General features: G+C 39.0%; 1 protein-coding gene across 20 annotated transcripts in view; it reads left to right on the forward strand.

The window, feature by feature from the left end:
* KCNMA1 (potassium calcium-activated channel subfamily M alpha 1) overlaps positions 1–12,720 on the forward strand; it is a 506,659-nt gene that overhangs the window by 471,864 nt on the left and 22,075 nt on the right. For 18 of the 20 annotated variants that reach the window (XM_054204500.1, XM_054204499.1, XM_054204501.1 and 15 more), the window contains 2 exons: positions 5,748–5,861; positions 9,090–9,220. In XM_054204500.1, coding sequence (XP_054060475.1) covers positions 5,748–5,861; positions 9,090–9,220 — 245 coding nt within the window. Of the gene's footprint in view, positions 1–5,747; positions 5,862–6,564; positions 6,649–9,089; positions 9,221–12,720 lie in introns of all 20 variants that reach the window. The other 2 variants (XM_054204516.1, XM_054204518.1) reach the window with 1 other exon arrangement.

Raw genomic sequence — 12,720 nt, forward strand, 5'->3', positions numbered from 1 at the left:
CTGCGTTCTGCCTGCATGGAGTTCCAGTTTAGTGAAACATACTAAACATACTGAAAGGGAAGGGAGGCAAGGAGGAAAGGGGCAGCAGGAAAGGGGAAGAGGATCATAAAGGATCCATTATAATCCTTTAGAACAGAAGGCACTTTATAAATGTTACAGAAAATTCTGGTTTGAGAATATGCCCATCTAGGTCTCAGTGAAGTCAGTGGAACAGAAGCAGTGCACATCCAGGAGACAAATTTGTTTCTCCATTAAAACCCCAGTAAACCTATACCCAGCCCCTCAGCAAACCAAAAGGATATATTTACTGCTATGCAGAGCAAACCTTCCTGCATTTCATGGGGAAATTACTCAGTCCAGTGAACTGCACAGGAGCAAAAGCCAGTGATTTATGGCCAGCACAACCGGCAGATCACTTGGCCATCAGGCCGGTTGCTCCAAACAACACGTAAGCAGGACAAACTATAATTATTGCTGGTGCTTTCAGTAGGCAGAAGTCACTGTTAAGCCATGCTAGCATTCCTTAATTTTGAACTTCACCACAGTGCCACTGTGGCTCCCAGTAACCTGTATGTTACAGCTGAGCCACAGTTAGTGTCCCCCTGAGTTCCTGAGAGGACCGTGTCTCAATCTGGCTCAGGAGTCACAGGTCTCACGGAAGCCCAGTATTGCTCATCAGTTTGTAGGTGGGATTTTGTAAGAGACAAGGAGGGCTTGTAGCCAACTGGCCCTGCTGAGCTCTGAGCAGGACAACTCAGTAACTCTTGGTAATCCCCAGTAAGTCTTGGGAAAAAGAGCTTGCCTCCTTGTGGGGAGGAAGTTCCCTTGAGGTTCTCCTTCCACAAAGATAAGAACATCTTAAAGAGGTAGGATCTTGCCTCTAATGCAATTGTTCGGTTGTTTCACCTACGTTTGTGAGCAGTAGTGTCCCAGAGGGAGCTGGAAAATATTTCTTTGCACAGAATTAAGATGTTGAACCCGCTGCCTTCTGCAGAGAACTGCAGGATGCTCAAACTCCTTCAGGGCAGGTAACTGAGTTAGGGTACAGGATTCTGTGCCTCTCAAAGAGGGAGGGAAGGACTAACTCCCAACTTCCAGTCCTCACTGATTTGGAGCACATGAGGAGCCAAGGGCCTGTGTTCCTCTGAAGTATGATATATTTAATCCACCGTCTGGTAGCACCTTGTTTCACAGAGGGACAGAGTCTTGCTATGTCCTGTTGAAGTCCAAGCCATTTCCTCAGTTTGATGTTGTGGTGGTTATCACGATAGCCAAAGGTGGTGGGTTGACCTCTCTGGCAACTAAGCCCCTACCCAGTCTCTGGCTCACTTCCCCCCAGTGGGATGGGGGAGAGAAGCAGAAGGACAAAAGTGAGAAAAAACCCTCATGGGTTGATGTAAAGAGAGTTTAATGAGTGAAGGAAAAAAAACAAAAACAAAAAACCCACAAACAATAAAAAACCCCACCCAAACAAAACACAAAAAAAAACCCCAAAAATCAAGTGAGGCAAAGGCAGTCACTCACCCAGTACAGCAATTCAGCATCGGATGCAATGGATGCAGGAACTGATATGATTCTGCTGCACCTTACCTCCTAACTGTTGGCAAAGAGAATTCCCTTCTCCAGAAGCCCCCGCTGTGGCTGTATTTCCTTACGCAGGGACTGTGCTCAGGTTTGCGCAGGACATGTGAATTTTACTTCTAGAGGTTGATGCTGTTAAGCAATTGTAGCCACAGCTCCCTCGGTTGTTTGTTGAACAAGGAGACACTGTGGTTATAAGAAGATCACAACTATCAGCCCTGTTTTACGATTTTTATGAGCGTTAATGGAACAAGGTTTGGGGACTGAAGGAGAAAATGGAATATGAAAAGGAAAATGAAAAGGGGCTGTGAGGAAAGCATGTCATTTCTAAATGAATGCTCTGTGCAGAGGAATTGAATCTTTTCAAGGCTGAAAATGGATCTTAAATCTGATGCCTTAGCTTGTTTCAGCTTCTGTAATGAAATAGAGTTTTCCTAATACCCTGTGACCTGAATTTCTCCCTTCTTTATGGGTGCTATTCCTTGACGTACAAACCTGTATTTTCTCAAGTCAGCATTTGATGATGGATGTCAAAATACAGGTCATGTATTATGCATATAGCATTACCGATTTAAGGTGTTTACTTGTCAAGTTGAAGAAATTCAGAAATGTCACATTCACTGAATCTGCACAGCTGTCACTTGTAGTTTTTCATGCCTTTAAATGAAAGTTATGATAAAGCAGGTTAGTTTTCCTGCACTTTTTTTTTTTTCTCTCTTCTGGAGTTAAAAAGATAGAGCCTATCTATAGAATTTACGTTGTTACTTGGGAGCAGGAATGTGGCCTGAAGGTGTATGATGCCTTGTGACTCCAAACATAGGCACACAAAAAACCCAAGTACTCCAATTTTCCTTTCCTGAAAATATTCCAAGATTGTTATATTTTTGGAAAGTGGTTTTTTAGAAGTGTTTGAATTAAGGACAGACGGGGAAATTAAATTAAGGTAGCAGATATTTGTCACATCTTCCAAGACCCTAGGATAAAAAATAGTAAGGCAGGAGTCTATTTTTCATTCAAGGAGAAAACAAAATCCCTTTTACATGCTTCCTGCATTTCAGACTGAATGCACTGTGTGTGCAGTGTGCAATTACAGACCTCCTGCCAGTCTGCGTCTAACAGAAATGACACATTTGCTTCAATCTCCTAACACCATCCGAGGAAGACAAATATTTGAAGGGTTAAAGAGGTGACTACAAATGGCCTTCGATGCGCACAGGGGTGTGTGCGTGCCTCTGTGTGTGTGCACTTTGCAGTAGAGAGAGGGCAAGAAGGACTCACACATTTAGATGCAGTTATGCCAACTTTCTTTAATTTGCTTTTAGCTGGTAGGGAAATACTGGTGTGCTCTTACCTTCTGAAGAGCCTGATTCACTGAAAGATGTTTTAGGGAGTGCATCCTGAGAAGGGGAGAGAAAAGGCTTCAGGAAAAAGGGAGAACGAGGGCCTCTAGGGATGCTCCCAGCAGTAGAACCCCTAGGGTACATGGGAAGAAGATTAGTTTTCTCTGCTCTCAGGTAAGCGAGGGTCTTGCTGTTGCCATTTTGACTTGTAATTCTGCAGAGGACCCAACTGGGCCTGCCACTTTATCAGCTCAAGGAGTCTACAGCTACTTGAGCTTTTTTTAATGTAGTGTGACAAAAGCCATGTCTTGCCTTTCCTGTAGCGTAACAGAATGTGAAACTTAAACACTGGAGCCTGCTGCAGAAGGAGGTGTCACACTAATACTCACCTGTCCTCAGATAGCATTCCCTCCCTTTGGAGTCCCACTTCGATTTTCCTGCTGTTGTGAGAGTGTCAGGGTTACCTCTAACTCATGAGGTGGTGCCTGAAGGAACTCCATTAGACTCACTTTGTGAGTCTGAGAAGTCCCAGGCTCTGCCATGCAGCAGTAAGCATTCAAAGAGCCAATACGGCTATCAGTCACAGTGCCAGACACGAGGAAACATCTGCAAACCGATACCAGTTGGGAACACAACTCACTGTCACCATGCCGGTCTTACTGAATTAGTTTCAGCACAATGAGTAGTATTAAATGACCGACTGTTAACGTTGCCAGCATTTCCAATTGTCTCTAAAAAATCTGCTTTCTAAAGATTTTGTATGCGCTGGTAATATGAAATAGGATTGCTTTGCTGTCTTAGGCTTGCCTATGGCAAGGATTTTGTCTTGCCAGCCTGTTGAAGATACTACATCTACTTCTTTTCTCATAAGGAATTTCTTCACAGACTTTTCACTCCCTTTTTACTTATCCTGTCCTTACAATCCTTATGTTGTGTCTAACTTTCATGTCATAGTCAGAAGGAAATTCATACTGGTACCTCCTGGAGAGCTGAATAAGCTGAATAAGTGATAAAAGAATCACTATTTTCTCAGTGATTCTAGTGTTATTACCTATATATTCTATATGTGATATAGAAAAAACACAGGGAGAAATGAACTTAATATCAAAACCTGAATCCCATTAAATCAAGAAGTCCAGATCCAGTGGTCCTTATAGTTTGTCTGGTTTAGGGACAGTTTAAGAGTGATGGTAATTATCACTGGAAAAGAACCATAAATCCCTCAGAAAGACAATATAAAACCAGTACCACATGTTAACAACTACAGTTTAGTTTACAGATTTTCTGGTTTGTAAATTAGTCCCCAAACTGAAGAAAGGTATAGTAGATAATATCATATCATCTTCTGAATTCAGTAGCAGATGAACGTATCAATGAATTTAAGGCACTGAAAGTTTACACACTGCAAGATAATGAAATTACTTTATGAATTAATTTGGCTGTGATGAATTTAGAATCAGTATATGGGGAATTCAAAACTAATTCAGACCAGTAATGACAGAAGGTCAAAAGTCTGTCCCTGGATGTCAGGTGTGAAATCAAAGAACTCAGCCATAATGTGCCAAAAAATATGAATGTTTTCTCAGAAGTGTGTGCTTTAAAGTGAGCTTGGCTCAATCCTATTCCTAGCAGACAAACACTTGCTTAAAAATGCGGCCTTGACATTGGTCTACATGAAATCCTAAACTCAAACTTTGGCTTCACCGTCACTTCTGCAATAATGACACCAAAGGAACATTCCCGTGCTTTCCACAGCTTTGGTGGACAGGGGAGATGGAATGCATTGTTTCAACAGTGAATTTCCAGTCCAGCTGTTGCATGGACTTTTGTGTAACTGTCTATTTTTCAGTACTTACAATCAAACTCCAAAAGGCTTTGCCTGGGTATTTTTTTATTTAAAAAAAAAAAAAGATTATAAAATGCTCAGTGTCAAGAACTCCATTTCATACTGTGTAGAGAATCAGGCTGAAAACACAATCTTTTTTAGAGGTGAATCTTGCTGCTCTCTAGATCTTTTTTTTTATTTGAATGCCTGCCAATATGTTTCCTTTCCCACCTTTGTTTCCTTTACATCCCCAAAGGTATAAAATTCTTTCTAGTTTCTTTTCAAGCATTCCTCTTACATACCATTTGAAAAACTGTTTCTTTTTCCTTCCATCCTATCTTTTTTTTTTGTTAGAATGGGCCCTTCCACCACAGTATAATTGTAATACTCGTAAAAATACATATTATGAAAGGTACACCTGAAAAGAAAAAAAAAAAAAAAAAGCACTTTGTGTATGTTGTATTGCTCCTGGAAAACATTTAGAAAATTTTAAATCCTGCATGTTGATCAAACCTAAAACCTGCTAATGGAAGCAATTTGTTCCTTGTGATGGTATTACTGTTTACAAACAATACTCTTTAAAATGTTAATTAGGGTTTAAGGCAAAGTGTTTGTTTCAGGATTATTTGAAATACTAATAGGACAAAATTAAACCTCTCTAACACTGAAGTCTTTATTTTTTAGTTTATATTTAAGTAAACATTACTCTTTCCATTTTGCATGTTTTGATGCAAAGGCTACCTAGGATAACAAAATAAATTTCAGTTTCTCCATTAGCTACCAAATATCTTCTAGTAGAAATGACCTGTATATTTGTGAAGGATTATGCTTTTAAGAAATAATTGTTGAAAATAAGTCTTTTTTTTTTTAAAATGATAATTTTTCTTAACATACTTTTCTGGAAAAAAAATAATTATAGATAGGGAATTTCCTGTTGGTAGGGATTCTTTTTTAATATAGCTTGTCCTGTGTAAACTTTCTCTTGTTTTGTTTTGGTTTAGGCTTTACACCCCCTGGGATGGATAGGTCATCTCCAGACAACAGTCCAGTCCACGGCCTGTTACGTCAACCATCCATTACAACAGGAGCCAACATCCCTATTATAACAGAGCTAGGTAAGAAAGGCTTCCATTTATCCTTTCATGTGCATTCCCATATCTTTTTGCAACTCCCCTTGTTATGCAGTCTCAGGAAAATTACTTGTACTGTATCTGCTGCTATCTTTTCTCTTCTGATAACTGTTTTGAATTACTCCCTCTAAAGAAAGATTAGTAACAGTTGTTTCACTTTATTTGAATAACTGAAATTTATTTCTCTCTTCCCTTTGGGTTTTCTCCATTTTCTTAAATAAACACTCTATCAGACAAGATGTTTTCTACATAGTGTAACAAATAAGCAGGGGTCTTTGGGCTAAGGTTAGAAAATCAAAAAACCACTCTAAGTATGAGCAGACATTTCCTGTGCATTTAATCAATAGTAAGAGGCCATTTGTTTATTTCTTCATGGTCCAGAACTGTTTAATCATGTGTAACCAAACTCTGTATAATAGTATGAGACATTTTACTCCTGAGAATGCGATGATGGTAGGTAACCAGGCTCTGATTTCCACTCTAGCTGTGGGTATTTATGTTGTCAAGTGGTGTGATGTGAAGTGCAGAAGCTGTTCTGTTTTTTTCATGGCAAATACAAACTTGATTTGTGGTCCTTTGTCCTTTTATTTTCCTTTTCAGTTTTATTTTTTAGAGCCTTACCTGTCTTTTTCCCTTACTTTATTCTCTTTCTGTACTTTCTTTTCCCCCTAAATACTTTACTTATTAGCTAAGCCTGGCAAACTTCTGCCTTTGGTTTCAATCAGTCAGGAAAAAAACAGTGGAACCCACATTCTAATGATAACTGAACTGGGTAAGAAGTGCCTTTTTCCTTCACATCACTGTCTTATTTTCTGTTGTTGTTGTTCTTACTGTCATCAGCTTTTTCTTTATTTATCTGGCTGTATCAGAGGGGCTACCCTCATGGCACTGCTTTGAATGTGTTTTATTTGTGGTTCTGGTTGAAATTGACTGTCTTGTTCTGGCCTTTCTTAATGATTTTTTTTTTCACGCAGCATCAGTAAACCTTTGATCACACTCGTCTGACCTGCCGGCTGTTTTCATAGCACCTTCTCACCAATTCATTTTCTTTGGCCTGGGTCCCCACCTCCCGGGCCCTTCCTCCCCCCCACCAATTTTTCTCTCCTTTTCTCTCTCTCTTTCCCTTTTTGTTATTTCAGCCTATTGTCAATTTGGTGGACATGCCTTAGCAGCCCTCCCAGGAAGTCCAAGAAGAAGTGAAAGATATCAGAAAAGAAACCCCAGCATCATACTTTCCCTTAAGCTATTTGTTTGTTTATTTTGGGGCGGTAGGCCTTTTCTCAGAAGCTCAGGTTCTGGAGCTGTAAGAAAGCAGCCAAGCTCCTGCATTGCTTCCTCTCCATATAAAGAGCTCTCACCAGCTTTTGTGAGCAGCGTTTGATGAGCGTTTCCTATGGCGTAGCACCGCACATTCGATCCTACCTCCCCTAGCTTGGAGACCTTTCGCAGAAATCCTAGCGTGCTAAGGATTTAAGCGCACCGGGAAGATAAAAATATTGAGGATAAAACCGCACTTGCAGAATTCACGTTAGATTTGTAGTACCTTGGAAACTGACACCACGCACGGCTAGCAAGCTGGTGTCAAAGTCAGGTATTAGTCTGCCAGATGTAAGTGGAAAAAGAATGCCACTCTCAATAGTGCCTACTCTCAACTAGCAAATTAAACTAAGGCACAAGCTCTTCAAAAAGTACATTTTGAAACGATATGTCAGCCTTTCAAATACTATTTTGCTCAAGAATCTGGAGAATAAATTGATAGCCATTGTACAAAGAAAGGAGTGTTGTGGATATTGTTGTTTGCTAAGATGAAATTCTTCTGACTCCCAGGGCAGAACACTTCTCCTTTTAAAACACTGAGGTGTTATGTTTTCATGGTTATGTCAGGGAAGGCAGGAATTTTAAATCCTACTTCAGCTCAGGTCCTGACTGAATCATCATGGCCAAGTACTGGCTCAACAGGGCTCTAAGTGGAGGACAGCAATTGTGAGGCTTCATCTACAGTTATTCATGTTTTGTAAGCTAAGCATGGCAAGCCCAGTAGCATATACAGGTTGGGAAAGGAGTGGGTGGAAAAGATCCAAATAGCAGGCACAAGAATTTCTAACCTAAGAAGTCCAGAGCTGAAACTGGATCAAGTTAACAGCAGCTCTCGTGTTGCTTTCAAAGCTCGCTGGGTTGTCTCGGGAGATGTGTTCGCATAGGGAATAGACACGTAGTCAATGTGTGCTGTTTCAAATGCTGAAGAAGTTTTTAATTTCCCTTCCTTGCATGGGAACTGAAATTAATTTGTCATTTAGTAAGTTAAAGGGTATTTCGATGGCATAGCTAAGCAGTCTGTGCTTTCATGCCTGAGGAGGACTAATATGGAAATGAAATATTGCACGAAATATGATCCACTTGATACACTGATCTCAAGGAAACAACTATTTTTAGTGGAATGAGGTGGAGGCAGAGAGCTAAACTGTGACAATGAAATGCCAGAGAAAGTCTAAATGACAATTACTTTATTTGGGCTTTTTCTTTAAAACAGCCTGATGTAGATTCTTTTTCACACTGGCTAATGTAGGATTTGTGGCTTAGGAAGTGAAGTTATGGAGACAAATATTTGAACAAAAGGCAGTGCTGCAAGAGAATAGCTGGAGTATTGCTCATTCATTCAGATAGATGCATGTTAAAGGGACAGTTTATCCTCTTTTGAGCCATAAGTGCATTAACACCACTCCAGTAAGAATCACAGCAGCACATCTAACAGATGCCTGTGGCCTATATCAGAGTTTTATGGACAGCCTTTATTTTACAACGGGGTTCTGTCTTGGTATCTTGGGATAACATTTCACTGTACACGCATACAGCCTTAGCCACTGTACCCGACCAATGCCAAGGTTGTCTCAATACATAAAAGAACATCACCTCATTTTGAGTGCAGGCATTTCGTTCCACAAAGCTACTTTTACAGCAAAGGGATAGTCACCTCTCAAGAGCAAGAGAGTCACCTCTTACGAGCAAGAAAATCATCGACAGATTTTTTAAATGCACATTTTCACATCCATCTTGATTTCATTTTCAGTGACGTCAAAGACACAAGTCTGTGTTTCCAGACATATGCTGTTTCTTTTTCTTTCTGACTGTGTAATGTGTAAGTTCTCATGCTGGTGGCCCAGAAGCACCTTATGATTGTATTATTATTATTATTATTATTATTATTATTTTCAGTAAATGATTCAAATGTTCAGTTCTTGGACCAAGATGACGATGATGATCCAGACACAGAACTGTATCTCACGCAGCCCTTTGCATGTGGAACTGCATTTGCTGTCAGTGTGCTGGACTCTCTCATGAGCGCAGTAAGCAAACAAAACCTTTTTCTTTCCCTTCCATCAGACTTACTGTGAAAGAATATGAAAGTATAGTCCCTTTTCCACAGGTAATCAGGAGAAGATGCTTTTCTCTTAGATGTCAAAAGAATTTCAGAGCCTAAACTAGGTTACTTTTTGGTTGGACACAGAGACCTTAAAACAACTGAGATATCTAGGACTACCATTAGTCCACAATTTTAAGAGCAAACAGTCTCATGTCAGGCTTTAAGGGTAATATTTTCCAAAAAATGTTTTACCTCCCTCCTGAAACCCAGACCCAAATTCATTGTGTCAGTCCCTATGCTCACCATTCATGTTAGACAGCATCAACCGTATTTTAAGCTTTTAATTTCCTGTAGCCACGAGCAATGCTCTGAGTATGAGTGCTGGGGGACACTGATAGAACTGTACGAAAGCCATTGTACTCATTACGTGAACTCTACTTGTGTGAAGAGAGGTCATCATCTCTTTTTCACATGAGTTGTCTTGTGAATCAAAACATAAGTGCACGCCAGAAACTACAGATGGTGGCCTTCAGTTATGTCCACATCAGGGTTTTTGGTTTGCAGCCATAGTACACTTTTGAAACAAACGCCTTGGTCATACTCCTTTTCATCCTCCCTTGCTTCATATCGGTTAGGTTTTCAGACCAGTCTTTCTCTGTGAGAGATACACTTCTTTCAGAGGGACCTTAAGCTCTGCTAGATGTAGCAGGGACATAGTCTTTTTAAAATCTGAGTATAGGCTTTCTGAGCTCCCCAGGGAATAAAGTTCCATAGTACTGGGAATCATCTGTTGTAAACCACACGTAATATTAGAAATGAGCAAACAGATTTCCTTAAAGGAACCAAGTCTGACCTTCACCTAAACTCAGAATGAAGCTTTTTGCTTTTAGGAAAAAATCACAGTGCTCTATTATTTGATATTTTATGCGTATTTCATATTTATGTATCTGTATTTCATATTTTTATTCCCTGCTATATTCCTCATGTTTTCCATCAACAGATGAATAATATCAGTCTACACTGATAAAATTTTATTCTAATGCAGTCTAGGACTTTGCAATAAACTCAGAAAATACTTTTTTGGATAGTTCTTGTCCATATTTTGCAGACGTGACAAATTCAGAAAGCCTAAGCAAGCACACTTAAACTCTGTACCTTCTCTAATTAAAATCTCTATGTATAAAATATTTAGCATTTCCACATTATAAATGGGAGTAATTTAATATGGTTACAAATTGTTATACTGAGAGCTGTTTACGTACTCACATTATTATCTAAATCAATGTACCTGTAGGTACCAATGTAGGGCACTTCCAGAATCTTGGAAAAACTAGGGTCAATTCTTCTGATGGCCACTGGCATCACCACAAAAAAGAGCGAAATGTTGTGGGCACCACTGCTTTCTTGTGCAAAGGTATATCACGTAGCTAATAGTGAGGCAATAAGAAGTATGTGGAACATGACTGTTCAGAAAGTTTTACTTGGAATTCATCATATAATCCTCACAATATTTTTAGTCATTGCTAGCTTTTATTAACTTTCAGTTTTTTGACAACATGCCCCTCTATTTCTGCAATTTCTTTCTTCAACAGAGCCTTTTTTTCAAACATTTTCACATCTAAGTGGTCATATTATATGTCAGGGACAGTGCAGCCTGAAGCCAGAGAAGTGAATGTGATAACAAGAGTAGAAAAGTCTAACTTAGAAAAAATACTAATCAAGAAGACAAGCCAAGGATTCAGTCAGTTAGAATTGTTCACCATCCTGTCTTTTCTTTCACCACTTTGCTGTTCTGTGGCAGCATTATTTTGTCTTTTATTCCTCAAAGACCTAGTAAAGATTTGGAAAAGTACAATTCTTCCTGACCTTTCAGAAAGTATAAGATGTGGGAGATGTTTTCCCTTACTATCCCTATTCTCATAGTAAGGATGTATGCTCCTTTCACTTCTTTTCCAAGGAAAAGATCGCAAACTGAACCCAAAATCCTAACTCCATTGTGAGATCTGCAGTCACGCTTTTATCCTATTAATTGCACAGGAATTCTGTAAGAAGGAAATAATTACACTGTGCTGGCCTGTGCCAGCTCACTTTGAGAAAAGGTTATAGTTCATTGTTCGATCCACTTAGTAATTCAGGGGGTTTTATTGCTTAATTTTCATAGAAAAATTCCAGTTTATGATCTCTGTTGATATCTCTGGAAAGCAAATTCTTCATATGGGCTACAATACAAACGTACAATGGATCAACTGCTACATTAAGAATGAATCTCTTCTCCCAGTAGTGGGGTTTTGTAATAAAACAGCTGTAAGAAAGGTTAGAAAGTGGAATAATACCCACACATACAGTATTCTTTCTGATCTGCAGGTAATTTGAAACATATACATATACACAGAAATGTATGTATATAGAAAAAGAGGTACAAAAAGAGGTATTTTAAAGAGGTACATATCTTTAAAATGATTTGCTAAAGTATTTATTTATTGAATAATAATAATTCAACAATATTAATCCGCATTAAGTCATTATTTTCTTTTATATAATTTTATTAATATAGAAGTAGTGGACTAAACCCTACTCATGAATCACAGATGAGAAAAACGCGTTATCACTTTCTGATTCAAATCTGAATGCTGAAGATCATCGCGTTCTGCTAGTTTAGTGTTATTTCCTGTCAGATGACAGTATTAGATATTTTAAATTTTAAATTGTCTGTTATTTTCTTATTTCAAAGATAAAAGGCTTAATGAAATTTACTTTTCCAAATGCTATCTACAGGCTATCTACACACAGTTTGTCTTCTGCAGCAAGGGCAATATGTTCCACAAGTCCGTGATTCACAGTGTAGTAGTTCGAAGATCATTGCTCAGAAGACAATAACGAGCTCAAAAACTGTATTGTCTTTTTGATGAGCTGGTAACAGTGGTCTCTCCAGGCTTCGGGTGAAGTGTATTATTGTACTCTGCGTGAAGACTGTAGGCATGGTTCATGTTTTAAGTGTGGCAGTGGCTATTGTTAAATCGTGCCAGCTAATCATTATTATGTCTTTGAAGAGACATCTACTGCCATCAGAGACTTGAATGATATATTAATATTTGTTTTGTCATAGCGTATGCAATCCCAGGGAAAGAATACACGTAGTCTGTCAGTCTCAAGGTGGCGCTGCTCCCGAATAGCAAAGCACGTTCTCATCACCAAATTGAATGTGACTGAAAAACCATGGGATTGGAAGCGTCTTTTAGATAATGTGGATGTTTTGTAAAAAGGTTATCTTCAGCTATAAAAAAGTTACATCATATTGAATAGCTTAAGAGAAGCAAATTTTGGAGGAGACGTACTTTTTCCTTTTCTGTGTCTTGTTGAGATAGTTGTTCCAGAAAATCCTGTGTGTGCAAGGAAACCAGTTTTATCAACAAACAGTACCTTCAAAGGTTTGAACAGTTGACCTGAGAGCCAAAGCTTCTTTGTTATTCCATTTGTCGCTGA

The sequence above is a fragment of the Rissa tridactyla genome, chromosome 6, assembly GCF_028500815.1.
Source record: "Rissa tridactyla isolate bRisTri1 chromosome 6, bRisTri1.patW.cur.20221130, whole genome shotgun sequence".
Taxonomy (NCBI): domain Eukaryota; kingdom Metazoa; phylum Chordata; class Aves; order Charadriiformes; family Laridae; genus Rissa; species Rissa tridactyla.